Source organism: Phaethon aethereus (assembly GCF_964289735.1).
Source record: "Phaethon aethereus genome assembly, chromosome: 1".
NCBI lineage: Eukaryota > Metazoa > Chordata > Aves > Phaethontiformes > Phaethontidae > Phaethon > Phaethon aethereus.
This window is the reverse complement of record NC_138575.1, coordinates 1,645,552-1,673,551: the sequence shown is the minus strand read 5'-3', so window position 1 is coordinate 1,673,551 and position 28,000 is coordinate 1,645,552. Positions and strand designations below refer to the sequence as shown.

The 28,000-nt window shown below is 46.3% G+C and overlaps 1 protein-coding gene across 1 annotated transcript; it reads left to right on the top strand.

Annotated features, from left to right (window-relative positions):
* Positions 1-2: 2 nt before the first annotated feature.
* Positions 3-27,853, top strand: FBH1 (F-box DNA helicase 1; the record flags this gene model as incomplete). The annotated part of the gene is made up of 21 exons (XM_082013834.1): positions 3-60; positions 1,488-1,655; positions 2,995-3,545; positions 5,251-5,381; positions 7,650-7,785; positions 8,251-8,441; positions 10,670-10,783; positions 12,432-12,526; positions 14,432-14,600; positions 15,414-15,642; positions 16,492-16,579; positions 17,276-17,362; positions 18,487-18,623; positions 20,725-20,824; positions 20,999-21,120; positions 22,945-23,020; positions 24,176-24,373; positions 25,010-25,135; positions 25,735-25,841; positions 26,706-26,840; positions 27,734-27,853. 21 exons carry the CDS (start codon positions 3-5, stop codon positions 27,851-27,853), a joined length of 3,138 nt encoding a protein of 1,045 aa, XP_081869960.1.
* Between the last annotated feature and the right edge of the window lie 147 nt (positions 27,854-28,000).

Below are 28,000 nucleotides of genomic sequence, written 5' to 3'. Positions count from 1 at the left end.
GAATGCAGGTGAAGCCTGAGCGGGTCATCTTCTCCTATTGTGTTTTTGAACTTGAACCCTGTACCATGGTTGTGGCACTTTGGGGGTCTTGCTGTTCTGGGGTAGGAGAGCAGAGGTTTTGCCCCCAAACCTACATCCAGTCTTGTGCATTTCTGTGTCCAACAGCTCCAGGAATGAGCACAGAGCCGGTGCCTCAGCTCTGATGTTGGCCAGGACCGCATGCTTAAGAGAATTGGGGCGCTTCCTACTGTTTAATCTGAAAAACTTTTCAATTTCAAGTGAAAAATATCATTTTTAAGTAGAATTATAGAATCATTTAGGTTAGAAAAGACCCTTAAATCATCGCATCCAACCGTAAACCTAACATGGCCAAGTCCACCGCAAAATCACGTCCCTAAGTGCCACGGGACTGTCTTGCATTGCTTTTTTTTGGTTGCTTGCCTCGTTTCCCGTGTTTTGAGGAACATAGGTTGTTAGAAAACAACCTCCCCGGGGAGCTCAGCGGGTGCTTTTAACACTGCTCTGTTGAGCTGACTTGGATGAAAAGGAGGAAGCAGCATAATGATATAAACTGAACTGTGGATCCTGCTGCACAGTCGATTATTTTCATGGCTGCATAAACATGTTATAGGAGCTTATCTCTGCAGCACAGTGTAGTAATAAAATAAAAGTGAAACTTCATGAGCGGTGTTTGATAATTCTCCCGTTGGAAGGAAGCTCATCCTGTGCCGTGGTTGTGGGTTTTTCGTGAGCGTCGTTAGAAGCAAGTTGCGTTGTTTGTGTTTCTCCTGCTGGTCGTCCCGTGTACGGAAAAGAGGAGCTCGTGTAGATTTCAAGTACGGTTTTCTTAAAATAAGTCTTAAGATAGTTTTGTGCTGCTGCTTAACTGTCTGTCTCATGGGGAAGAGCTGTGCTGCAATTGTGTTGTGTTTCCTCCTTCATGGAGGATCCTAGCTTGGATCTGGTTGTGAGAGGCTCAGATTTGTGTGTTTGGATGTTGGCTCTGACCTTCCCCGGGCGGGTTGCTGTTGTCTCTCGCAGGGAGTTGCGCCATTCAGCCTCCACAGGCTTCCTCGGCGTCCTCCTAATCATACTTTGCATTTACACGAATGCCTGTATCTGCTTCCTCCATGTTACGGTATTGTCAACAAAGCCACAAAACTTGCAAGGATTCTGGTTGTATGTTGTCCATTTCTGTTCTGAAGCCTCCTACAACGCAGGAGTGGGGACCTGGGGTGCAGTTGCTGTTGCAGTGACTGCAGACGTGTCACCTTGACATGATGCATCACCCTCCTTAGGATCTCGCCAGTGTATTGTACAAGCCTCTGCTGATTTATTCAGAGAAACTCCTGGTTGAAACACTGGGACTGTCCTGTAAAACTTCTGAAAAGAAACTGTACTTACGCCTCTGTTAAAGGCATGGACTGTATATTGTTGTTTGCTAACAGTTTGGTTTGGGGGTCTTTTTTTTTTGCATGTTGGCAAAGCAGTGAAGCGATTCAAAAAAGCGCAGCTCACAGCTGATGACTGCAAAGCTCTCGCACAGAGCGCAGAAGGTTCATCCTCCCTGACGCAGCCATTGAGCCAAAGACAAAGTAAGGGAGATGTAAACAGGGGCCTCCATCCCACCCACCGGACGCGGAGACATCAAGGAGGTACACTGGTTGTGAATACTTTGAAGGCTGAGGGATTTGGGGGAGAAAAATGCTAATATGGTATGGTACACAACCATTATGTATGGTTGTCTAATCCGTTGTCAGATTTGTGCTGATAGGAGAGTAATGCGAGGTGAGTACAAACAGAAGAAATTGGTCGGCTTTGAGTGGTGCATGGCAAAACTAGTATATATAAAATGAGGACAAGACACCAGATTCCTAAGCTCTGTGCTCGTAGATATACTTTTCTTTTTCCTTTGTCATATTAGTGATATCTTTGACTACCTCACTTTTAAAAATCTAGTAATCTTAGATGCTGCAGGTTTTAGGGTCTTGGACTCAAACGTTAGCAGGGAAGCTGTTCTTTTTAAGCAGCGTCTTGCAAATCAGACCTTTTTATGCTATGCCTTCATGAGCATCCAGAAATAAAATGTGTTAAAATCAGCAGTAGCTGCTTGTGATTTTTTTTCTTCTTGAGTTACTTCTTAGCTAAACATCAGGATATTTTGCAAACTAGGAGCAGGACTGAATGAATACTAGCAGTGCCGGTAACTTTAGTCTGTGTGCTGCATGGGCTGTGTGGCTGTCAGAGAAAGGAGAGACTGCTGAGAGTAGTCTCTTGCCAAGTTTTGGTTTCCTTTGTCGTTTCCAGTGCTTTATGACGTTGCAGCCAGGAAATAGCTGGCAAGAAATAGCTGTATATCCTCTTAAAGGTGTTGGTCTCTATTATACTGTGATAGGAACAACCTGCCAGAGGCTTGGTGCTGTGACCTTCTCATGGTGCAGAGCAGTAGTTAAACCCTGAAGCTTTTCTAAAATCTTAGTGTGCTTCTCATTCACCAGGCTGATAGATAACCGCTGGGAGCTCAACCTCGGTCTAAGGCACACTACAACAACTCAAGTCTCACATTTTATTTCCTTCCTATTTCTCTTTCTTTGGCTGGTGAAAATCTCCCCCATGAAATTTATTGTGTAGCTGTGGTTCTGTTTAACATGCATCCGCTGTGTTATGTTAGCTAAGGGTTGTTGATCTGAGAGATTGTTATGCAGGCCATATCTTTTTCTAGAAGCTAGTGGAGGCATCAGACGTACCTTGACAGTGCCCAGGTTATGTGGACAGTGCAAAGAGATGAGTGTTGTTCTGTTGACTTCTGTAGGTTGCCAGAGAAGCAACATGAAGCAGAACAGTTCACCTGTAGTAAGCTCATATGGCTGTAAGAAACCCTGTGGAAATAACTACCACCTTACACAACCTCTGGTCTCTAACTCTTTCAGTTAGGAGCAGTGCCCTTTGCACTTTTTTCTCTTGACTTCACTCATGCTCTTCCTCCTTCTGCAGGCCAAGGTCACCAGAAGAACATCACTGACTACTTCAGGATCTCTCAGACACAACAAGTAGGTGCCAATGGGTTGAAGAACAGTAGAATCAAAGAAGAGCTACTGGATCCCATCTTCAGTGAACCTGATGATTCCTTCAGCAGTGTCTCCACTGTGATGGAAATCAGCAGTGATTCCTGCTCCTTTCTGGAGGGTAAGGACCTTGTACCAGCTCCCAGGGAAAGCTCCAGAAAACGGCCTCTGTCCACTGCAGCTGCAGGCATTCACAAACCAGAGCATGATTTGTGGGGCGAGCCTGAGAAGAAGCCAATGGTGGTGCATCCAGGACACAGCCAGATCAAGCAGGAACTTGATGATATGGAAATCGAACCAGTCCCTGATGCCCATTACGGACTCCTGGGGACTCGGAACTGGGAAGTGCCTCAGGGAAGTATTGACGAGCTGCCTGTTGAAGTCCTGAGGAACATTTTTGCTTTCCTGCCCGTGACTGATCTGTATCAGAACCTGAGCCTGGTGTGCTGCTACTGGAGGGAGATAGTCAGTGATCCACTGGTAAGGACTGCTGTGATATTGATTTGAGCCTGTCCGTTCTCCTGCTGCTCTGTTCTGCCTCAGTCTTGTTGCTGCATTTGTTGCTGTAGGAGCGTCCATGCTGTGTCTGTCTCTCTTTGTTCCTTTAAATCCTTTTATTTTTCCCTAATGCTCACATCCTTTCTTATGAGGTCTTTTGTCGTTTTTTGGTCTTCAGGACCACAGTGGCATCTTCAGATGCCAACCTTTATCAGGAGATGGGTACTGGAGTAATTTCCTTTGATGCATTCCTCCCATACTTGGAAAGAGAACATCCTACAAGACTCCACAAAATCCCCCTTCCACTATTTTCCTTGCAGCCTTTTCTTCTGACAGGGATCATGGAGGAAATTCTGTCTACCAGACTGGGCAGTGTCCTCTTGTGGCCAGTGTACGTCACTGTCCCCCAGCCTCTGTGTGTGTGTGTCTGTGTGTGTGTGTGTGGTGTCTCTTGTAGTCAAACAGGTGTATTAGAAAGGCCTTTAACTCTGTTTTTATGGAGCGTGGTTCATCTGCAGTCAAGGCCTTCACAGTACAAACAGTCGTGAATCCACTGGCAGTTCACAAAATCATTAAGGTTGGAAAAGACCTTTAAGATCATCAAGTCCAACCATCAACCCAACATCACCATGCCCACTAAACCATGTCCTGAAGTGCCACGTCCACATGTTTTTTGAAAACTTCCAGTGATGGTGACTCCACCACCTCCCCGGGCAGCCTGTTCCAATGTTTGGAACTCTCTTAGTAAAGAAATTTTTCCTAATATCTAGTCTAAACCTCCTCTGGTGCAACTTGAAGCCATTTCCTTTCATTCTGTCACTAGTTCCTTGGGAGAAGAGACCAACCCCCACCTCACCACAACCCCCTTTCAGGCAGTTGTAGAGAGCGATGAGGTCTCCCCTCAGCCTCCTCGTCTCCAGACTCAACACCCCCAGTTCCTCATCAGACTGGTGCTCCAGATCCCTCACCAGCTTCGTTGCCTTTCTTTGAACACGCTCCAGTTGTTTTGGCCTCAGTGAGGATCTCAGTTTTTTTGTGGGGGTCCAAGTTCTTGTTCATGCGCTTCCAATACATCTGAATGGGCAAGGCTGGACACAGTGTAGGAGGTGTCCTGTACTCAGCGCTTTATCAGCGCAGCGTGCATGCTTTGAGAATGAAGACCTAGAGGGATGCATAGAAAACACGTGCATGGAATGCTTAGTGTGCTCAAGTCCTCTTCCCAAGCCTGCTCTTCACCCTGTAACACAGCCTAAAAGGCAGCGCCCCGTCTGTTTTTACCAAAGAAGTCCAAACAGCAGGCTGTGAGAGGGTAGGGCTTCATAGATACATGGATCTTAAGCACTCAGACCCCTCTCAGAGCAGATCTGTGCAATGATATTGAAAATTTTCTCATTCCTTTAATGCTTTGAGGTTTGAAACTGAACCAGTATCACCTTGCTCCCATTATTCTAGAAATAACAACCTTTTATAGACGTGTTTGTAGGCTATGAGGAACAAATTTTCTTCTCTTTCCTCTGTTTACTCTTTTCTTCCCCATCTCATGCTAGGTACCTGTTTCTATCAAGCTACAGGGACTTTTTGGACTTCAGGTATTCTCTGGAAGTCATGTTGATTAGCTTATTGCCAGAAGAAACCTATTTTCTAGTGCTCTGAGATGAAAGATGGTGGTATGTGCTTCACGTTCTAGTTCATTCCTTGGAAAAAGCTGTACCATCGTTACCTAATGAAGGAGGACTTGGCCCTGCACAAAGTTGAACAGATCTTCAAGGATTTCGCCATAATAAAGGAGCAGGAAGAATGTGTGTTGGGGCTGATCAGGTGAGTCCACTTCAGCACTTGCCTTTGTACCTGTAGAGGCTCAGACCTTCCTTGCTTTGGATCTTCTTCCATTTTATCCTGTGAATTGCCAGGAGAGAAATGGGTTTGTCTTCTAAAAAGGTGGGACACGTACAGCAAGATGAAGAAGGAGGAATTATGGTAACACTAGAAATCGCTAGTAGGGCTCTAGAAATAGGTAAAAAACTTTCCCTTTCCTCTTCCTTGATCTGTCTGGAGCACAGGATCACAGAATCATTTAGGTTGGAAAAGACTCTTAAGATCATTAAGTCCAAGCATTAACCTAGCACTGCCAAGCCCACCACTAAACCGTGTCCCTAAGCGCCACGTCCACACATCTTTTAAATACCTCCAGTGATGGTGACTGCACCACTTCCCTGGCCAGCCTGTTCCAGTTCTTGACAACCCCTGAAGCAACTTAAGGCCATTTCCTCTCATCCTATTGCTTGTTACTTGGGAGAAGAGACCAACCCCCACCTCACCACAACCCCCTTTCAGGTAGTTGTAGAGGATGACAAGGTCTCCCCTCAGCCTCCCCTTCTCCAGGCTAAACAACCCCAGTTCCCTCAGCCGCTCCTCACAGGACTTGTTCTCCAGGCCTTTCACCAGCTTCATTGCCCTTCTCTGGACACGCTCCAGCACCTCGATGTCCTTCTTGTAGTGAGGGGCCCAAAACTGAACACAGTATTCGAGGTGATGTACAAATAGAGGCTGAAATCTGTAGAAGAGAAAGTGGAAAGGGGACCTAATTGCTGTCTTCCCCTGTCTAATGAGGGGCTGTAGAAAGCATCATGCCAGATTCTTCTTGGAGATGCACAGTGAAAGGACAAGAGGCAACGGGCACAAGTTCCAGCGTAGAAAATCCAGTTAGATGTTAGGAGAGTGGTCAAACACTGGCCCAAAGAGGTGGAGAATTTCCGTCCTTGTAGACACTCAGACCTCAGCTGGACAAACAACCAAAACTTGACGTCATCCCTGCTTTGAGCAGTTGGCTTCCAAAGTCCCTTCTGCAGTTTCCGTGATTTTGATAGCAAGTGAGAAGTGATGGGTACGTGAGGGAGAGGCTCCAAAGCCTGGGGCAGGGATAGCCTTCTACTAATGTCTGAGGAGATGGAGAATTTGAACATGGACTGGGAAGAGGGGGCAGAAGAACAGTCTTGGCAGTGGCCTTTTTACTTGGATGGTGTGGCCTCTTTGGAGGGCAGGGAGATAGTTGCTGCACCAAAGGAGGAAAGAGGTGAGGAGAGCCTGAGCAAGAGGGTATCAGCAAGCATCTGCTGGATTTGGAGGCTCAAAGGAAGGTTTTGGAGATGGACCTGTGTGTCATAGCACAGCCAGGTTGGGTACAACAACTGACAGAAGCTGCCAGGAGCTCCAAGATGAGCATTAGTTGACAAAATCAAAAAAGGCTGATCTGTCCTGTCGCTTGCTGCCTTCTGGCACCCAACAACAAGCTTGGGAGAAGGTGTTATATGGTTGCTTTCTACAGGGTGACTATGCTGGAGATAGATAGTGAGAATCAATTTAAGCATCCCTTTTAGCATGCCTTTACATTTCAGAATCTGTCGTGTCAGCACTGCATTTCCATCTGCTGATCAGTCAGGGTCTCAGAGAGGCTCAGCATCTCCTGGGTTTAGCTAAAATACAAGTACCTCGTGGAAGGTGTGAGATTTGAGCTCTTCTTCCTGGTCCCTCCCATCTCCAACATATTTTCTTCTTTTCCTTTCCCAAAAGGCTGCTTTCCTGGACCTGCACTGACTTACCAGTCACAGCTCAGCAGTAAGCCCAAGCCCAAGACAGGTCGCTGATAAAAGCAACTGTTCTGTTCAGATCTCTGTAGTCTAGAGAGCAATTTGGTATGGCGGTTAGATGGTGCAAATAGAAGAGTCAAACTGAGTTAAGAGCAAGGTGGATCCATCTTCTGGAAGGAGACTTCAAGACAGCCAGGATGAACTTGCAGTCTAAGGGCTTGACACAGCAAAGTATTTAAGCACGTGTCTGTGTAAAACAGAACTGGGATTTACTTCTCTAAGTGGCTCTAAGCATAGGAACAGGTTGGAAATCCCAGTTCAGCACCCTGCAGCCTCACCGCTGGATGCATCCAGTCAAATCTGTGAGGCAGACAGCAAGGTATCGTTACACTTAACTGCAGCCTGACTGATGGTACTTTGGAGAAGGCATTATTTACCTGGAGAATAAACTCACTTGGTAAGGCTTCTTTGCAAATGCTGCTGTTCCCGTTATGCGCAGGTGCGTGTCTGCCATACCCACCAGACGGAACGTAGATCCCAGTGCGGTTCTCCAGTGTTTGAAGATTCATCACCTCTTCTCAAAGGCTGAAGCCTGCATCGCCAACAAACTGCCAGACTTACAGAGCAGGACAGGGGTAGGTTTAACAGCTATTAACTGGTTTATTTAAAAGTTTTAACAACTGCTCGTGCTTTAAGGTCATATCTGCCCTCCTGCATGTAAAGTTTTCCCTTTGGAATGTTATTTGGTACTATTCAGGGTAACTGAAGAGAATAGAATCATAGAACCATTTAGGTTGGAAAAGACCTTTAAGATCATGGAGTCCAACCATTAACCCAGCACTGCCAAGTCCACCACTAAACCATGTCCCTAAGCACCACATCCACGCATCTTTTAAATACCTCCAGGGATGGTGACTCCACCACTTCCCTGGGCAGCCTGTTCCAGTGCTTGACAACCCTTTCAATTTAACTATTCATTGTGGATTAGGATTTAACCATTCTTCATGGCACAGGTGGTTTTTCAGTGTTGAAGCAGGGTTTTTCTGCTCCTAAAGACTCAAAGCTTTTTGCTCACTCTTTCTTGTCATTGTCTATAACAGCCTGAGAACATGTGGGCCATAACTGCAGTCATGGTGCTTTTCTCTGATGGCGTCAGTGACATCCAAAAGCTGATGGCGTGTCTGCAGAGACCCTGCTCTACCCTCTCTGTTGTGGATGTGACCGAGACGCTTTACTGCATAGCCACACTGCTGTACGCGATGAGAGACAGGAACATTGCCATCACTAACAGGTGAGGAGTGGGGAGATGCTTCCTGCCCGCCTTGCCTCTTTCTAGGCATGGCGATACGTAATATGTGTTTTAGGCCCCTCACTACAAGGAGCAAGAGTGTACCTGAGGTGCTGGAGCATGTCCAGAGAAGGGCAACGCAGCTGGTGAGGGGTCTAGAGCACAAGTCTGATGAGGAGCGGCTGAGGGAACTGGGAGTGTTCAGTCTGGAGAAGAGGAGGCTGAGGGGAGACCTTATTGCTCTCCACAGTTGTGGAGAAACCTACCTGAAAGTAGGTTGTAGCGAGGTGGGTGTTGGTCTCTTCTCCCAAGGAACAAGCGACAGGACAAGAGGAAATGGCCTAAGGTTGCGCCAGGGGAAGTTTAGATTGGATATTGGGAAAAATTGCTTCTCTGAAAAGGTTGTCAAGCACTGGCACAGGCGGCACAGGCTGCCCAGGGAAGTGGTGGAGTCACCATCCCTGGAGGTATTTAAAAGACATGTAGACGTGGTGCATTGGGACCTGGTTTGATGGTGGACTTGGCAGTGCTGGGTTAATGGTTGGGTGGACTTGATGATCTTAAAGGTCTTTTCCAACCTAAACAATTCTGTGATTCCCTATACAGTGAGTATATCCTTTTGAGCAATTTTGTTCCTCTTGGTTAGGGTTCTTCAGCTCCTCGGTGCATGCAGTTTGTCAGGAACAGCGTGCCTATCTCTAGCTTTTTGCAGACACATTCAGGAGCATTGCCTTTATATTTGCTTTAATTCCTAGACTGTTTCATAATCCACTTGTTTTTTGGGAAGTAGTGTTCAAGATTTTTTTTTTTTTCCAGAAACAAAAGCAGGTTTTAAAGCAACTGTAGAAACTTCCTGATTAGAAATAGATACACATCAGCTGCAACAATTTAATGCAATTATTACCTTTCTGAGACAAGTTACTCACTTCACTCCTCTTAAATCACATTACAAGTCCCATGGGCACCCATTGCACGTGCGTATCAGTCCATCCAGCACCTTTTGTTCATAGACGTGCCTGGTAATGCAGGTAGGAGCCTACAGGTTGCTTCAGAATTGCAGTGAGAATGAGATGAGGATTAAGGACGCATGTAATTTCTTCTTACGAGAAGACTGGAAAGGAACTGCACTAGAAAAAGGAATCTGTAGCCAGAAAGAAGACAGTTGTGTAGGCTGCCCTCTGCAAGTTATAGCTCAGCTTGCGTTTGTTCCGTGCTTACTCAAGCATGGGCCATGTGCTCAGGCTACCAACCAGGGAAAACGGGATGCTTGTGTGGCTGGTTAGTTGTTGATAATTGCTGGCTAAGGTCATGAACTTGAGTAAACACCTGCTGAAGATGTGGCAGACCGAGGGTGTTGCTCACAAGCATTGAGAGCTCATGGTCAAAGCCGCCCATGTCCCATCTCCATCTCCTTGAACAATCTAGACTAGAAGAAGTAGGAATGACCACGTCTCTTCTGACATTATCTCTTCAAACCACAGAAGGTTTGTGATTTAGGACGTAAGGAGGAAATGTGTCCTCGGGGAACTCTCTGGTATCTATTTGCAGCTCCTAGAGCAACTAGTCAGTGTGAACGTGCAGGTCGCCTAACGGAGACATAAAGTCTGTCCTGGAGTGTGGCCCAGGGTAGCAGCTGTTAGGACACAGGAGCAAAGCTGCACTAAAAGAGGTAAAACCACAGTGGTGTCGATCCTAGTGTACGGTGGAGGATAATTTTAAACCAGCTGTTGCCAGCATAATTAAAGTCTCAGAGTCGCTGTGCTCCTCTCTTTGCAGTAACAAAGCATCATGAGGTATTGTCAGGGCTTGTATAAAATCATCATAAGACAGCTGATGAAACTGGTTCACTTTAGGGGCCTAAACTAGCCCAAATTCTCTCTTGGGCTCCCCCAGACTCTGTTGCTGTTAGTGGCTCAGGAGAGCAAAAGCTTCCTATGGATTCTGATCCCAGGTCATGTGTGCGTGGCACAACCTGAAACATAAACCTGGCAGGAGTGAGGGAGAGGCCACAGAGCTGTCCCCATGGTGCCTTTGCAGTCACTTTTCAAGGTATAACTAACCGCACTTTAGAATATTAATATTGTCTCCTGCAACTCCCTGAGCGCCTGGGGCTTTGTGCCTTGTTCTGTTGGAAGTATTCAAGATGTTGGTGGTCTATTAGGTGGCTGCATACATTTAATTTGTTATCGATGATTTCTCAACGATAGATTCTCTTTTGTCCTTTCTACCAGGATCCATTACAATGTTTTCTACTGCTTGTACCTGATGGAAAATTCTTCTGTAACTACGCAGACAGTAGAAGGGGAAGCACTGGCTTCACGCTGCAGACAAGACTTATGGTCCAGGTAATGCTATTTTAGGTGATCTGAGCAATGTGCTTAAGTACGCAGGTGGAGTGCTGAACCTTGGAGGGGGAGCAAACATTTCATGGCACGGGCTGGTTGACAAGACTCTGAGATTCGTAAGGATAGTACAAAACCTTATTCTGCTCGTTGCCATCTTCTCCTTGAATTCTCAGAGGAAAACCAGAATCCGGCCTTAAATCTGTAGAAATTAAATTGCCAAGGACCGACTGAATTTACTAGTCTTTATTCACTGATGGGTCTGTGTATCGGTGGAACACGGTTCTAGAGTTGCACTCCCAGTCTGGTGGCCACTGAGATTTCATAGAGAGCCCAGATCACCCCAAAATACCCTTCCAAATTACCACTCTCTCCATGGGTGAGAAGCTCTTGAAGGAGGGGAGAGTGCCTCCTGTAATTTTAACGGCGTGTTCCTCTAGAACGCTGCAAGCTGCAGTCAGCCAAAATGGGGGCTGCCTTGCTGGTGACATTACTGTAGCGCAAATAACGTGGCCGTTCATTTGTGAACACTGCTTTCTGTGCACAGGAGGAAACGAGATACCAGCCGTAGGATATTGAATTGGCTCCTGTTTTCTAGATCCTGTTGGATAACTGTTACATATTAATTGTTTTTTATATATATATAGTGGTTATAAATTAGTATTGGTTGGTAGCTTGCTGCCTAGAAAGGAAGGACAGTAAGGAGTGAAATGCTTTCCTGACCTGTGGAGATCCAGGCTTGGTTCCCCTTTTGCTACAGTTATCCTGGGTTGAGTCATTTATCTTCCTTATCCTTACCTACAGAAGGGAAATAGTAGTGCTTTCATCTGTCACAGAGGTCTAGCAAGGATAAATCCAATAAAATCACCGATGATCCGAGGTACAACAGTGAGAGAGGTCATTAACAAAAAAAAGCAAACAGATATTGGGTTTCAGTGCTTCTTGGTTTCCCAGCTCTTTCATTCTACCCCTCCATTTGAAGTCTTTTTCTGAGCAGATTTTGCTTGTTCGGTAGAAGATGCATCCTGAGGGCAGCCATCTAACGGCCAGCTGTGAAATGTCAAGGGTATTTAAACAAGGCTTTCCGCCCTTAACGCATGCCTTCCGGGAGGACCCCGTGCAAAGAGATGCTTCACACTTTTGGCTGATTACAGGTTTCAGACCTTTACGAATAAAACAATTGCGCTCCAGCCGGAAGCTCTGAATGCCTTAATGTTAATCAAAGCTCTCGGCTCCCCTGAGGGGCAGGGATAATTGATCTGTCCTACATGCTGAGAAATCGGAGAGCAATTTAAGGTACATGCTCTCAAAAGCAACAAAACACCCTAAACCCAAGTCACTGTTTGTTTTCAATAAGCCTAGAGGAGCCAGTGTGCCAAATTAATTTTTAAAGCATGGCATGGGCCTTGAGAAGATTTTTTCCTATGTAGCCTTCTCCGAGGTTTACTTTTCATTTTTGCTGTCTCCAATCTTTTCTTATTCCCTGTTTTTCTTGTTTGCACAATAACCAAGTTGCTCCAGTGCCACCTTCCTGCTTGTGGGATGGAACAAATCATTCATTGTTTTCCTTCTGCTGTTAGTAGATTTGTTTGTTTTATGTGGGAGGATTTGTTTTCTTAATTCCTTTTGCTCTGTTTTTTTCTGGGTTTAGTAGCTGTCCTGAAGTAAAGCTGACCCATGAACAGCAAAGGATTCTGAATCACAAAATTGAGCGTGGTCAAGTAGTGAAAATTATGGCATTTGCAGGTAAGAGCCAAAAATTACATTGTAAGAATAAATGCATAATCTCTAATTCTGCTCCTTCCCTCCCTGCTTCTTCTGTCCAAGGAATTGTGTGGATGCCAGGGGGATCAACCTTACTTTTAATCAATAGGGAAAATCAGAGCAAGATTTTGCAGAGAAATAGGAATGGGAAACATGGTGCTGATTACTCCCATGCAAGCTGGGTAAATGTCTTATTTGGACGTGACACTGAAACCGAGTGTTTGGGCGCTATCGATGACTGCCCAGAGCAGCTTCTCAGGGACCCCAGGAGAGGAGAAGCAACTCTCCATGGGTTGTTTAGTCTCACGCTGAGCTTGTTTTGCAGCGTTATTGTCCACAGCCTGCTAGATGGAGTTGCTTGTACTTGTTTAGATTTAGCATCCCTGTAGGAGCAACACAGGCCAAGAAATCTTGTGTGCTTGCACACTGTTTTGAAAAGGGGAATTGCATAAAATTGGGGGAGCCTGTTCAAAAAGAAAAGGAAAAATAAATCCTCTCCCTCCACCTGCAGGAAGTTTCCTTTAAAGACACGAGACTGGGAGCTCAGAACTAATGCATGCTCTGTGCCAGAGCAGACTTGCAAAAGGACACGTACAGCTAAGCACCATGGTACAGAAGCCACTGATAGTGTTTTCTTATGTCTGTGCAAAGTCGCCGTGTCCAAATGACAAAAACGGGAACGTTCATGACCTTTGGCAGGTTACATGTAACTGCAACAAGGCAGGGCAGAAAAAGAACTTGAGGAACCACTGGCAAAAAGCATAAGAGACTCTTAATCCTTCAAACGTGTGGATGAGGATGCTTGCCAAAGCATCTGTTAGCTAACTGCAATGTAAAGCATGCCTTAAAGTGAATGATGCGATGGCATAAAAGCTAAATGAGTTTCTGCATCTGTGTTGCTCGTAGAAGGTCTTGGAAAGGACTGGCCTTGGGATCCTTCTCTATAGGGGCTCCACCAGAGGGTCAGTCTCACATTCGCATGGAAAGGTTGCCGATGAAATACGCGTTGATACTGTTCGTGTCGTGATCTGGATATCCGCCCAGGATATGTAAAGGGACTCAAGGGTGAAGTGGCTGAACCAGCAGCTGAGTGTGAAAGCTGCCATGGCAGTGGAGTTATACAGGGAGCAATCTACCAGCAAGACCAATATCTATACCAGGCAAAATGGTAAAAGATGGTCCTCGTGGGTGAACAGCTGGTTAAAAGCTAGGAAGCAAAAGTAGGAGCAGATGGTCAGTGTTCTGCATGGAGAGTGGTAACCGCTGGAGTCCTGCAGAGACTTGTGCTGGGACCTGCTTTGCCCAACTTCAGGAGTCATCTGGCAGGAGCATGAACAGCAAGGTGACAAAGTTTGCTGACACTGTGTCACCACGGAGGATGTGAAAAGGGGCAAAGAAGGAAATGTGCAGAGCCCTTCTTGTCTCAGGTTTCTGTTGTGATTGGTACTCCAGGAGTGAAGCAACTTTGCCATGATGTGTGGACAGTGCTCTCCTGCAGAAAACTGGAGTATAGGAGAGCAGCATTAGTGGGAGATCTTACAAGAAAATGAGCTCATGAATCATTCAAAAGAGCAATTTTAACATTTCGTTTACCAAGCTGTCTTTCAAGAGAACGGGTACCTTCATGTATGCTCAGACTTCTAGAATATTGACTGACAAAATGATTTTTTTTAAAAGCTGTTAAGCTGCAGACTGTGATTTTTTTAAAGCTGCTTTGCTCCACAGATTCTGCTGATATCAGTCAGTGAATAAATTACCATTAGCTGCAAATAGTCCTGCTGTGCAGTTAGGACAGCAGGAGGAGGAAGGTAAAGCTGATGAGAGGTGTGTGGATTCATTCATTCCTGGCTCTGCATGCTTTATTGCTTACTCTCTTCTGTTCTTCAGGTACAGGAAAGACCTCAACCTTGGTCAAGTATGCGGAGAAGTTTGCTGATCTAAATTTCCTTTACGTGACGTTTAACAAAGCTGTTGCAGAGAGAGGAAAAAGCGTCTTCCCCAAAAACGTTACATGCAAGACTTTCCACTCATTAGCATTTGGAAGTGTCGGCAAACAGTGAGTGGGGATTTTAGATTCCTTTGCTGAAGGCCAGTGGATCAGGGAAAAGACAGGGCAGGAAAGGAAAGTCTGGTTTTGAAGTAAGCCTCCAGGATCTGAGGAAGCAAAAATAATGGGGGAAATTATTTCTTTCACCTGCTTGAAGCCAGACTGCGATTTATGGTTTCTGAATTCTTTCAGATTGGATGGGCCAGTGATTTTAGCATCTGTGCAAGCCTGGGGAAACAGACTTACTGCCCTGCTCTGGCATAGACTGTGCTGACATAAGCCCCATTGCTGTTTTAGGGCCTGTTCATCCTTGTCTGTGTTTACAGATGAAGAGCACTCACAGGGAGATAGAAAGCCACTGAGAATGGCTTTTTCCCATTTCCCATTTACACTTCAGTGGTACAATTACTCTAAATGCTGCTTTTCTTTAGCAGAGGATGGGTTTTCTTAACCTGACTTGTTCTAATGATACAGTTTCTGGCACCATCACCAGTTATGTTGGCACATCTAAACTGGATGAAGAGGCGAAGCCTCTTAGCTGGCTCTGCAAAGAATCTGTAATTGCAGGAGTGAATGATGGGAATATCTCTCTGGCTTGACTTTTCATCTGTAAAATCCATAAAATGAACAAGATTGTGCTTCCACCAGTATAAATAGGCACAGATTTTAAAGACAGTCCATTACTAGGTCAAAGTGGGTGTATAAAACAGAGCTTCTGCAAGTGTTAGTGTGCAACAGAAGCAAAAGTAAGCTTGCTTTTCCAGTAGGCTTTTCATGTGTGTTTCAACATGTCTGTTTTATTTTTTGTTACCTGTGGCACAGCTATAAAGAAAAAGGCAAGCTGAACTTCTCCAAGATGTCCGTTTACTCCATCTGTTCGCTTATCCAGAACCGCGAGGGACAATCTCTGTTCATAAGAGGGAAAACAGTCTCACAGACCCTTGAAAACTTTTTTTCCTCTTCAGATGAAGAGATCTGTGAAGAGCACGCTCCTATTTGGTTCAAAAATACTCATGGCGAGAGAAAACTTGTCAGTCGAGTAGAAAAGGAAGTGAGTATCTGAGATGAAGCAAGACTTAGGCTGCAAGGTTTAGAAGGGGCTTGTAGTTGTCCCAAATCTCTCGTGCTTCAGCTGCAAGAACCGACTGTCAAAATACTTTCTTCCTCTGGTGACAAATCCAAAGGAACTGGGGCTTGTTTGTTTTCACTGTGCACACAGCTGGTTTCTAGAGAGGAGATTGTCACTGTCTCTGCTCAGTGCAGATGTTTCTTCCCTGCAAAGAAAAGAGAGAAGAGACTGCACATATTTATATCAGTGCCTGAACAGCGTTGTCATATTACATGTAAAGACAACAAACATTTTTATAGTCATTTTGATATGCAGAGTCGAACCCAAAAATTCTCATTTAGCATACAGTCATCTTAGCAACACTTAGAGGGTAGCACTGACATTGCCAACAACGTGGGCTGGAGTTCAGAGAAAATTAACCTTTCTGCTCCTCATTGATCACATCTGATCAGATCCAGTCCAGCTAGCAGAAATCCAATTTGCAGTCGTTACTTCTGGCAGGGAATGAATGGACAGCCTCAGAATATTAAATACCTTTAAGCGCCTTGCAGGCTATCCAGAGAAGCCAAAATAAACACAAAATCTGTGTTAACGTGCAGAAATTAGGGGGTATTGTACTATACTGTCCTAATAGCTGAGCCAAAGAAATGTTCTTTTCAGAGGGCTGCATTTGGAAAAGACTGTGTTGAGGAGAAGAATTCAACTGGTGGTCACACAGAAGACAAGTAGGAGGAGAAAGGCCTCAGAGAAGCCTTTCAAGATCTTTCAAGTGCCTGGACTGTTTTTCTGCCCCGTGCCACCTACCCAGACCCTTCTGTTTTCTCTTTCTAGATCAATGTGGAAGAGGCAAAAGAGATATGGCGCAACATGAAGAAGCTGGATGGAGACGTAGAGAGGAAATACAAGATAACTTGTGATGGTAAGAGAGTACAGATGTCAAATAGCCTTGAGATAAAGAGCTGTAGTAGAAAACTAAATGGATTCATGCTTCTTACTTCTCACTGTGCACCAAGAATGAGCATCAAAATGTATAGAATTCCTCTTCTGCTGCTACTAGTTCACCAGGGAGCTCAAAACAGGCCCAAAGGCTGGAAGTTTGTTTGTTTTTCTTGTTTGGCCTCAGAAAATGGTGGAACTATTCAGATATGTGTGATGGGCAGAAATCTCACACGAGTGAGACAGTGGGTGAACAAATGCTAACAGCAAGTCTTTGTTCCTTGCTGCTGCCGTCATGTCCCTTCCTCTTGCTTCATAGCATGTGTGTCAGTAGTGCCAGAGGTAGCCCGTACTGGGGAAAACCTTCTTCCTTGTCATTTTCTTTGTGCATTAAGAGTTTTGGAGTCATCAGCGTAGCTGCCTTCCTCCAGTGCAGTCAGGCTGGTTTGGATTGGGGTTGTTTTTTTTTTCATCCTTCATACAGCCAAGGAAGACAGAGCAACATCTGGGAGCAATAAAGATTTTTGCAACTCCTCCAAATGTAATGTGAATTCCAAGCAAGAATTAGGGCCAGAAACTTTTTTTTTTTTTTTTAAAAAAAGGGACTTGTTTTAAAGATCATGGTGTTTTATGATGAGAAAATTACCCTCTCACTGACATGCCTTGGTCTTTCTCTCAGGGTATTTGAAACTTTGGCAGCTCAGCAAGCCTCAGCTCTCAGGATATGATGCCATTTTTGTCGATGAAGCACAGGACTGCACGCCAGGTAAGCAGTGACAGGAGACAGCTGCAACCTTCCTAAGCACTTTAGAAAGAGGATGTTCGTGTGCTCAGGGCTGTGTGAGAAGTAGCACAATTAAAAAAAATTCTGCCCCTCAGCTGTAACATGAAAACTGACCCTTTGCTTGGTCCCAGATCCTTGTCAATTCAGCTTGTAAACAGGCTACGAGAGTCCATGTGCATCAGCTTGGGGGGCAGTAGCTTTCAGTTGCTTTGGGCATCCAGAGGTGCCTCGCAGGCCCTTTTGCTATTGCTTTGCTGCTAAGAAACAAGAACTATGCTAAGAACACCAGCGTAGCCAAGGACATCATTTATTACAAGAGTGGCGAGACATTAAATGGTTCAGCTATCGGAACAGCAGAGCTGCTCCATCCCACCCCAGCACTGGGTGCAAGTCTTGCCCATTCCTTGCACCATCCCAGGGATTCCCGAGTCATGTAGCAGAAAGCTGCTGGCCTTCTTTGCCTGGGATATGGAGAATAGCGCTCTGTTGCAAAGCAAGTTGAGTTGGTTCTGCAAAGGGATCTAACTGGACCGAACTGTGTGCTGAGGAGCAAAAGAAGGAGGGCAGAAGAAGGCCTGGTCTTTTCAGCAGATATTAAATCAGCTCAAAGGCCTCATCAGACCATACTCACTGGAGACCTGGTCTTGTGAGTGTTTGGCTGTGCTTTTACAGCTGCGCACGAAGCAGGCGGTTGCTCCACCAGCATCACTGACCCTTAGGCAGGCTTGGTCGAGGTGGACTGAAGGGCTTTCTGAGGTGTGCGCTGAGTCAGTGTGCACACGTGCGGCGTGTCTGTGTCACTGGGGATGGGTGGTGGGTTTGTGCTGGGCTCACACGTGTGGGATTAAGAGGCTGTGCAGCTCCAGTCCAGGAAAAAGTATCGTCAGGCTAAAATAGTGGGAGTATGTGTGCAGAGCTCCCAGTCAGCTGCACGCTTCCCTTTGCTTCTCCCCAACTTGCTGTGTCCTGCAGCTGTGTTGACCCCTTCTTAAACGCTGTGAGTCATAAGGCAAGAGATCTTGCTTCTGTCCAGGCAAGAGGTATCGTACAGTGCTCTCTCGGTTTAGGAGCAGGCTCCCCCTTAATGCTCCGACATTTTCCCGCAGCCATCGTGGATATTGTGCTGTCACAGACATGTGGCATAATCCTTGTAGGAGACCCTCACCAGCAGATCTATACCTTCCGAGGTGCTGTCAATACCCTCTACTTGGTGCCTCACACCCACGTCTACTACCTCACCCAGGTAAGATGAGGATCTTCTGCTTCCTTCCCTGGACAGATCCCTAATGCAGTTAACATTTACCAAATGTTTCACATCCTTCTTCAGAAGGCATCTAAGAGCCAGACTTCTTGAGATTGTCCTGCAGAGCGTTTGCATTGCCTGGATTAGTGGCATGCTTTGCTGTTCACACTCAGCACTGCAGAGCTCTTTTGTGCCTCTTAGTGGAGTGATCCCATCACTAGGAAAGCCATGTGGCTTCAAAAATGGGTACTGGGGTAGAGACCTTAGTATACAGTTTCTTTCAGGGAGAACCCCTCTCTCCTGGGTTAGCTCTCAGCTCCAGCTGAGTGGGAAGGGGCAGATACCCTCCTTGCTCCTATTGCCAGTCAGTTACTGGGTTCCATGCGGAGAGATGAAGGAGTTAGGAGCAAGGAGATTAATTTTGTTCTGGCAGTGACGTCCTTGAAATAAAACCACGTTGATTAAGGAGGACGTATGTTTTGGCTCTACACACAATCTTTTTTTCTGGCTCTGTACAAACTGCATACAGCTCTGGAGCCCTCAGCACAGGAGAGACATGGACCTGCTGGAGCGCGGCCAGAGGAGGCCCCAGCAATGCTCCGAGGGCTGGAACAGCTCTGCTGGGAGGACAGGCTGGGAGAGCTGGTGGGGCTCAGCCTAGAGCAGAGAAGGCTCCAGGGAGACCTTAGTGCAGCTGCCAGGGCTGAAAGGGGGCTTGGAGGATGGGGACAGATATTTTAGCAGGGCCTGTTGTGACAGGACAAGGGGTGATGGTTTTTAAACTGAGGGTAGATTTAGACTAGGTATAAGGAAGAAGTTTTTGACAATGAGGGTGGTGAAACCCTGGCCCAGGTTGCCCAGAGAGGTGGTGGATGCCCCATCCCTGGAAACATCCCAGGTCAGGTTGGACGGGGCTCTGAGCAACCTGCTGTAGTTGAAGATGTCCCTGCTCACTGCAGGGGATTGGACTAGATGGCCTTGAAACGTCCTTTCCAACACAAACCAGTCTGATTCTATGAAATTCCAACATTGCCACCTCTGTCCCACCACCGCCCCTTTGTCTGTGATGCCTCCTGCCCTGTTTGTCTGCCAAGGGTGTAATTTTCACAAACAGCTTCAGCTGATCTGAGTTTGCACTGGAAGAAAGCTCCTGCCTTCTTTCAGCACAAGCAGTGCTTGTGTCTCCGGGCTGGATTACCTAACCTGCTGCTGTGACAGCTCACCCTGATTAGTTTTTTGACCTGATTAGCCACATGGCTACACAATTCTCACAGCTAATATATGGGAGGAACTATCCCTTTGGGAATCCTGGCAGAATGAATTAGCTTAAACCAGCAATACGAGCTGCAGTGCAACGAGCTCCTAAGCCAGAACAGCCACCGGAACACCCATCTATCGGAGCTGCCTTTTCCCCCTCGCACTATGCCAGCCTTGCCAAGGGGCAGGAGCACAAAGGAACGGGGACTGCCTTTATTTGCAATGGCACATCTTGTGACATGTCTTGGGACCAGCCTTGCGTCACCTCGCTTGTGGAGTTCTTTGGGTAACAAGATTTTCTGTTTCTCCTTGCTGGTGGAGGTGGTGTGCTCAGCCAGACGTTGGATTTTTTAATCATGGTGTTAGTGAAACTTGATTAGGGCTTTGACCTCATGGTGCTTTGACTGTTGGCCCAGATCTATGTGTTAGGAAACCGTAAGGAGCAACCCCCAGCCCTGCTCTGCTGCTCCGGCCCATCACCTCTCTAGCAGCCCAGCGAAGCGAGGGCACTGGCTGCTTTCCCACCGCTGCAGGACGGATGTTCCGTGTCACATTAGCTTACCAGGGAAGAGTCTTGGCGGTGGCAGCTGTCGGGGTGGAGAGGCTGGAAACCACATTTTGCCCTGTATGATAGTCCCATCTCACAGCACAGTTCCTATCGCCTTGGGTGTAAGAGTGACCGGGGTTTTTAGGAATAGTTTGGGTGGATTTGGGTGCTTTTTTCTAAGAGAAAGGTTATCCAGAAGGTTGGTTTGAATTGTATAGTTCCATATATAGTAATACTTTTGTAGGTTGTAATGAGTTCCTTTTCTTTTGCTGTTGTTTCCTTCATTTTTCCATGTAGAGTTTCAGATTTGGTCCTGAAATAGCTTACGTTGGAGCAACCATTCTGGATGTCTGCAAGAGGATCAGGAATAAGACATTAGTGGGTGGAAACCAAGAGGGTAGGTCATGTCGGTGCCCCGCTCAGCTCGGTCAGCTCTGTTCAGTGACTGGGAGCACAGAACTATTGCATAATAAGCAAAGTGTCTCAGGATTAATCTTGATTTATGAAGATACTTGTTTTTTAGATACCTGCTTTCTAAGCACCCTGGCTAACTGGGAATTTCTTTGTGCAGGTGATGTGAGAGGTAGCATGGAAGGGAAGATAACAGTCTTATCACGAAGCAATTTTAACGTGTTTGAGGATGCTGTGAAACTAACTGGAAGAGAGAAACCGATTAAAATACACGTGATTGGTGTAAGAGGAAATTGCCAATATGTCTTTCACGTCCCAACCTCAAGTCCCCAATCCTGTTAGCACTTGTAGCAGTGACACCGACGTGTGTCTTGAAATAGATGTGGCTGATCTGCTGTTGTCAGTAGCACCCAGATTTAAAACTAATATTCAATCTGTTGGGGCTGGGAGAGGGTTATATGGAGCAGCTGTTCCTCAGATCTGTGCAGGCAAGGCTCCCTTTTTAAGCTTATCTGTCCCTTGTTTTCATCAGGCTCAGATGAGACTGCAGCAGCTCGAGTCTGCTGGATGGGGCTGGGGCAGGACAGCATGACAGATGGCTGTAAGAAGTCGCTGCGAGTATTTGCATTGGATGGAGCGCTGCTGACTGCCTGTGGCCGCCGGCCATGGCACGGCGTTCCTGTGGTAGGGAAATAAAAATCAGCTGTAATTGCAGGCTGAGTGTAAAAAGCCATGAAAGGCAGTTGGCTGTGCCCTGGGAGAATAAGCATTTTTCGAGCTTTCTTGAGAGATGAAGACAATGGTTGAAGCTGAAGGTGACCTTTGGGCTTGTGGATGCCACAGAGAGCTGTGCTGTGCTCATTACTCATTTTCAGTCCTGTGATGGTCTGGTTCCTGTCTCAATACGCCCAGAAAAGCCAGGGAAAGTTGGTGCCCCAGCCTTTTTGGTGAGGGAAATAGGGATTTTCAGCAGCAGTGAATGTTAACCCCTTGAGGGAGCAACAGTTCTGAAGTTTGCACTGAATTTTCATTTGCAAAAAGCGCCCACGTATCTGAAGAATGAGAATGTGCGTGTGTGCACGTCTGCAGAAATTTCTGGGCTTGAACTGTGGGGAGATTTTAATAAGGCTCCATGTTTCAAAAGCCTCAGAGGAATCCTTGGTCTTCAAACTCTGAATCATCGATACCTATGATTTAATTTGAGATCTTGTGCTGTACCCAGAAATGGAGAAGCTCAAAGAGAATGAACAGTTGACCTAGTGCTGAACATGTTTGAGGATGAGCCTGGTCTTTTGAATTTTAGATTGATATTTTAAGTTCTTTATTTTTTTTCACCGGAAAGCTGCATATTACAATGCAATGAGTGTTTGAACTGACTGCCTAGTACCGAAATTCTCATCTGCTTTTGCAGTTTGGAATAAGTTTAAATTCAGACTGACACATCTATTGATGGAACACAACAAATTACATTTGGAAACAAAGGGGAAAAAATGCTTCCTGAAAGGAACAATTGCCAAAGCAAAGCCTTTTGTTTCAGTTTACATTGAAACTGAAACATTTACAGTTGGTTTAGCGAGTTTATCTTCATTGTGGTGGCCCATCGTTTCAGGAAAGAGGATGCAGTTGTGCCTGGAGCTGACTTTCCCATGAAACAGCGTGGAGTCAATAGGCCAGCAGCATTTATGGCACAACAGACTTTTAAAGTTCATTTTAACCAAGTAATATATAGCTATTAAAAGCTAAAATGACCAAAAATGGACCCTTTTTTTCTTGGCAAAAGAGAAAACATTATAGAAAATTTTTTTTTTAAAAGTCTTTGAATGTAAAATTCTGCCATAGCTCTGTTATCATGCCAGTCAGACAGTGTCCTGGTCTCTTCTTGCTGTCCATCTGTCTGTCCACAGTGGGCTGGATCATTGCTTTTTCAGCTGCCTTTGATTGTGCTACGGCCCCAGGGATTTCAGGAAACCAGCTCTGCATCTTCAGCATGTTTCCCTTATTCCCTCCCACTTCACACCAATAACCACTGGGCCCTGCTAGCTTATCCAGAAACTCTAGACAGCACCTTTACCCCTGTATATTAAGATAAATTGTTGTTTGTTTTAGGGACTTGCCCGTTTTGGCCTGAGCAGAATTTATGATATTTGGAAGCTCAGCCAACCCGCAGACGAACGGAAAAAAGGTGAGTATGTCCTTACCCTTCTTTCTATGCGTGATCCTCCCTACAGCAGTACAGATCGTTTAGTTTTTGCTGTGGTGATGGAAAGCAACACACTTCTTGGTGTTCTATTTTATATTTCCTCATGCAGTTATCTGTTGAAAACTGAATTCTCAATGGTAGTGTCATGGGCTGTGCTATTTTGGCTGCTTCAGTAGCTGGGGTTAATCCCAGAAATGCTGAAATTGTGGGACCTGTGTCATGCAGCCCTCCCGAGCTTTTCCCTGCAATGCCTTATCTTGAGTGCAAGAGCTCAGTAAACTCATAGATTGGGACTTTTTTCCCTATATTCTCTGATTTGACTTTTTTAATTTGTCTTAGTCTTTTCCTGATTTGTTTTGTTTTTAAAAACCTGGCGTCTTGAATCTGCTATCACATCCTTTCTTTTCACTGGTGGGTATAATTTAGGAAATAAATCATTCAGTCAAAATCTCCCTCTGCCTTAGCAGTGGTAAGCAAACATTGTTATATATAGGGCACAGAGACAAACAAAGGACTTACTGAACTGCCACAAGCGATTGGTTATATGGTGGTGTTACTGGTTCTTTGGAAAGTGAGCTACCAGGAAAACTCCTTGCCATCTGGGTAAAAAAGAGAGGGTCATGCAGGTTGGAAGGGCCCTGGCCCTGGGGCTGTCTCTGCCCTGAGCCGCTCTGAAGTCATGTTAGAGTCTTTTCAGACTGCTCAGAATCTTTTCCCTTTGATTTCCAAATATCTCTGGGGGCAAATGTTGTGCAGACATTCTAGGACACATGCTCTAGAAATGAGTGAGCTCAGTGAATGTTTGCCAGCTTGTTCCCTCCTGAGCTCTGTAAACTTCCATACCCTTCATAGTACACCAGCTCTGTATCTCAAAGTGACCCTGCTTTGTGAAACTACAAGCTCCAATGAGAGCATCAAGCTCTGACAGTGTTTTGCATCAGTAAAGAGAAAATCCTGAGAAAAAGCCACCCATCACAGCAGTGGCAGAGCGAGGAGTACATCCCAAGCCCCTGCATCACAGAGGCCGTCCATCTGCTGCCCCACACTCGCCTTCCCTAATAATCTGAAATATAATTAAAATTAAAAAATGCCATTATATGTTCCGTCAAATAAACTCATCTGCTACTTTCTCTTCAGCAAACCTTGTTATAAATGACTCCTTTATCAAAAAATGGGAAGAAACTCAGGGCTTCCTAGGTTTAAGGGAATATGCAGAGCGCGTCGATGACAAAGACCTGGAAGTGAAGATTGCAATAGTGGAGAAATACAAAGAGCGGATCCCTGAGCTGGTGCAGAAGATTGAGAGCAGCCATGTGTCACAAGAATCCATGGCAGGTAAAGCCAAGCTGTGTCTTTGATAGAGAAAATTCAGGTCTTTTTTTCAGTCCAGCTTCAGTGCTGAATCCACCTTGTTCTGCAAAAAGCTAGGTTTGGATCAAGTTGATCTTTTAAGGAGGAAGGAAGCTGAACAGCAGCTTTTGGGGTACAACTGGGACTCCATGTGGAATTCAGTGCAGTGAATCTGCAACTGAAGGTTTTCTTAATGTGACTTTGCTAGAGGCAAATAAACCTTTGGATACAGTATTTCCCAGAGTTAGAAAGCCCTAGGACTTTATCCTGCTTTTTGGAATTCCTGTTGTAGTTGCCCTGCAACTTGCTGACTAAAATTTGGGGAGAGGACAAAGCAATCAAGTCAAAAATTCATCAGATAAAGAGCATTTCTGTTTGGGAGTTGGGGCTGGGGCTCAGGCTGCTGACAACCAGGCATTTTCCTCGGCAGGGAAGTTTTCTTCAGCAGTCTAGATTTCCTTTAGTGGTGCTTTGCTTATGATTTATATCTGGGGAGAAGTGAACTGAATGCAAAAGGAAATAATTTCATTTGACTCGGCACCTCGTCAAATTAAAAACACCATTATTGTTGCGATGACTGATCTTTTTTCCCCTCTTGTTCCCCACGTGCGCTCCTTACAGATTACCTAATAGGTACTGTCCATCAAGCCAAAGGCCTGGAGTTTGAGACGGTGCTGATTGCAGATGACTTTGTGAAAGTACCATGTCTCAGTGGGGATTACGAGAGAAGAACTACCTTCAGTATCGGTAAGGGAACGGCTGTGTGCCGTTCTGATCTGGAAGTAGGAAAGCAAAGCGTGCTGCCAGTGCTTGTCCTGCAAGCCCGTGCATCTCGGCAGCATCAAGTGCCACTGGCTGTCCTAGCGATTCTTGATCTTGTAGTTTCCCTCACAGCGAGAACAGGGCATGGGAATATTCCTGCAGTTGAGCAACAGAGAAAGATCAACTCCGCACTTGGGAAAGACACTGCTTTGCTTAAGCACCACAGTTCTTGCTTTGGAAGAGCCGGTCTCTTCCCAGTGAGCAGAGAGGAGCTTGCAGAGGGAATCTAGAGACTGAGAAGCTTTTCCAGTGCCAAGTATGTGCCCAGGAGGTGGGAAAACACGTAGCAGTGAGCTGCTTCTCTGGGCACATAGAGTCCTGCCTTTTCCTGGAAGGGAGAGCCTGGAATGAGGCAGGAGCTATTGCTGATGTCAGCAACTGCACAGCAAATGCAGGAGAGTGCTGGTCCGCAAGTTCATGCTCTCCCAGAGAAGCACCAAGTGTCCTTCCAGAAATACCAGAAGGATGGCAAAGCTGTTCATTCTTGTTATCTAAAGCCATTGATGATCTTTCCTCCAACCTAGGCATGTATCCTGAGGATGAATGGAACCTTCTCTATGTAGCAGCAACGCGTGCAAAGAAGTATTTGCTAATGTCAAAGTCCCTGGAACACCTTTTAGCATTGGCTGGGGTAAGTGAAATCTTTCCAAGGTAAGCAAATCCTCGAGTGGGACGATTTAGGGCCCTGATACCTGCACCTCATAGCACGCTGCACCAAAGCAAGCCATCATCCGGTGTGATCTGTCTGAGCAGCCCTGCCTGTGAGTTGCAGCAGTTCCTCAGCTGAGGAGTTCCTCAGCACTCCAGAGGCTGAGCAGACAGCCGGGGAGGGCAAACTCCCAGGCACGCCACTGTCCCGCTAGGATTTGGAGTCTTGAGGCAGCTCTGCAAGCGATGATGTCTCGGGCAGGATGGGCTGCTGCCAATTTAAAAAGGTGCCGGGAGAGGCAGCACCCACTACCCATAAAATCTGCACATCTCTATGATGTTTGGAGAGTGTGTATGTGTGTGGTAGAAGAGCATAAAAGATTATCATACGATTTACCCTGATCCTAAGATTCCTGCTGAGCGTGGACTATGCCTTGGCTTCTGCTGGCATAGACCAGAATAGCTGAGGTCCCATTTTTTCCTCAGTTCATGCTGCTCTGCACCGTGATTTCAGTAGCAAGACACAAGGTTGCAGCGTTGTTTTTCCACAGCCCTTGCATTTGGGTGTTGTCTTCCACAACGTGGAAGGTGTAGGTTCCCTTTTCTCTGTCTGCAGCAATTACCAGCTCTTACTTCACTTCTTGTGAGCTGCTGCTGGCTTCTGCTTGATTTTTGTTGTGGCCAGGGGCTTGGGGGTTTTTTTTTTGTTTATTAAAAAAACCCCAAACATCATGTTGCAATTCACTTCCCAAGGGGTTAAAAAAAAAAGAACAAAACAACCTGTTCCAGTATCTCAGCTCCCTCCGAGTGTTGTTCCGTGTTGTTGCCTTTGTTTCTTGTTTCTTAGGAGCGTTTCCTTCGGGTGGAGCTGATGAGCGAGGCTGTGAAGGACGGGGCTGCCGTCGCCTGTTCTGTGCCACAGTGCAGGGGAACTCTGCAATCCGGCTCCCCGCTGGTTGTGAAGAAGCTCCCTTTGACTCACGTATGTCCCTTCCCTGGGCCTCTGAGATCACGTTTCTGACTCGGGAACCTTCACAAGCCGCTCCGGTCACTTGGGGAGCGGCTGTGCTCTGTGACTGTTCTCAGCTATCGCACCGGGGAGGGACAACCTCAGTGCTAAACTTCAGTGGAAGTGAGCAAAGAACGTCCCGTAGCTGGATCTTGTGCCCACAGCTCCCCCGGCCCTTTGTTTCTGCTCACAACCCCAGCTCGTAACTGGCGGTGACTTCCCAACCGCATGATTCAGGGTGGTATTGCAGTTCCCACAGATCCACTCAAGCCTTCACCTCTCTTCTGAGACTAATTGTGGTCTCAGGAGGGGATGGTTTTGGGGTTTTGTTGTGTCACATCCCATTTCTGACTCCCAGAGCCTCTGCCGAGGCCATCGAACATCCGGCTGAGGTTAGCAGAGCACCTCTCGCCCCTGCCAGCTGGCTGGAAGTGACAATCTGACTTTTGGGTCCAATTTTGGCTTCTGTCCCACCTTCTGGCTCTGGGGTTCATCCTTTCCCAGAAGGTGTGGTGAAGGCCAAGTTTCCCTAGCGCTGGGATCTGCAAGCAAGCAGTAAATCTGGTGGAGCTCCATGTCCACAAGACATAGCAGATGGCTCTGAGCTGTCAGCAGGGGACATGATCACTGAGATGGGGAAAATCTCGTCCTTCACCAGCAAAGACCTGCACAGCGACATTTTAGTTGTTGCAGCTATTAAACAAGCTGTCCCATAAGGGATCCCCTGGCGAGGGAGGTGGCAGGAGATGCTTTGGGCACATTGTTGCTCTCTTCCCTGGATGTGAGGGGGTTGCATCCGAGGCTGGAAGCAGAGGTTGTGTTCCTCCAGCCTTCCTCTTCTCTCAAATCTCCTCTTTCCCCTGCAGAGCAATGGCAGCAGGGATGCAGGTGGCTACCTTTGCCATGCTTGCACGCAGCAGCGCTTTGGCTCTCTGACACCACTCACCTTCTTCCCAGCGCTTCAGGAGCAGCCCATCCAGCTCTAACGAAGCCCTCCAACTCCTCAGAGACCTCACTGCGCCCTGGAGCCGTTCTGGGTGCTGGACAAGGCCTGTTGTCACATCCCAGCTCCAAAATCAGGTGGATATTGGAGCCAGATTTCAGACCAATTCCAAGAGGAACCCTCCAGGCTC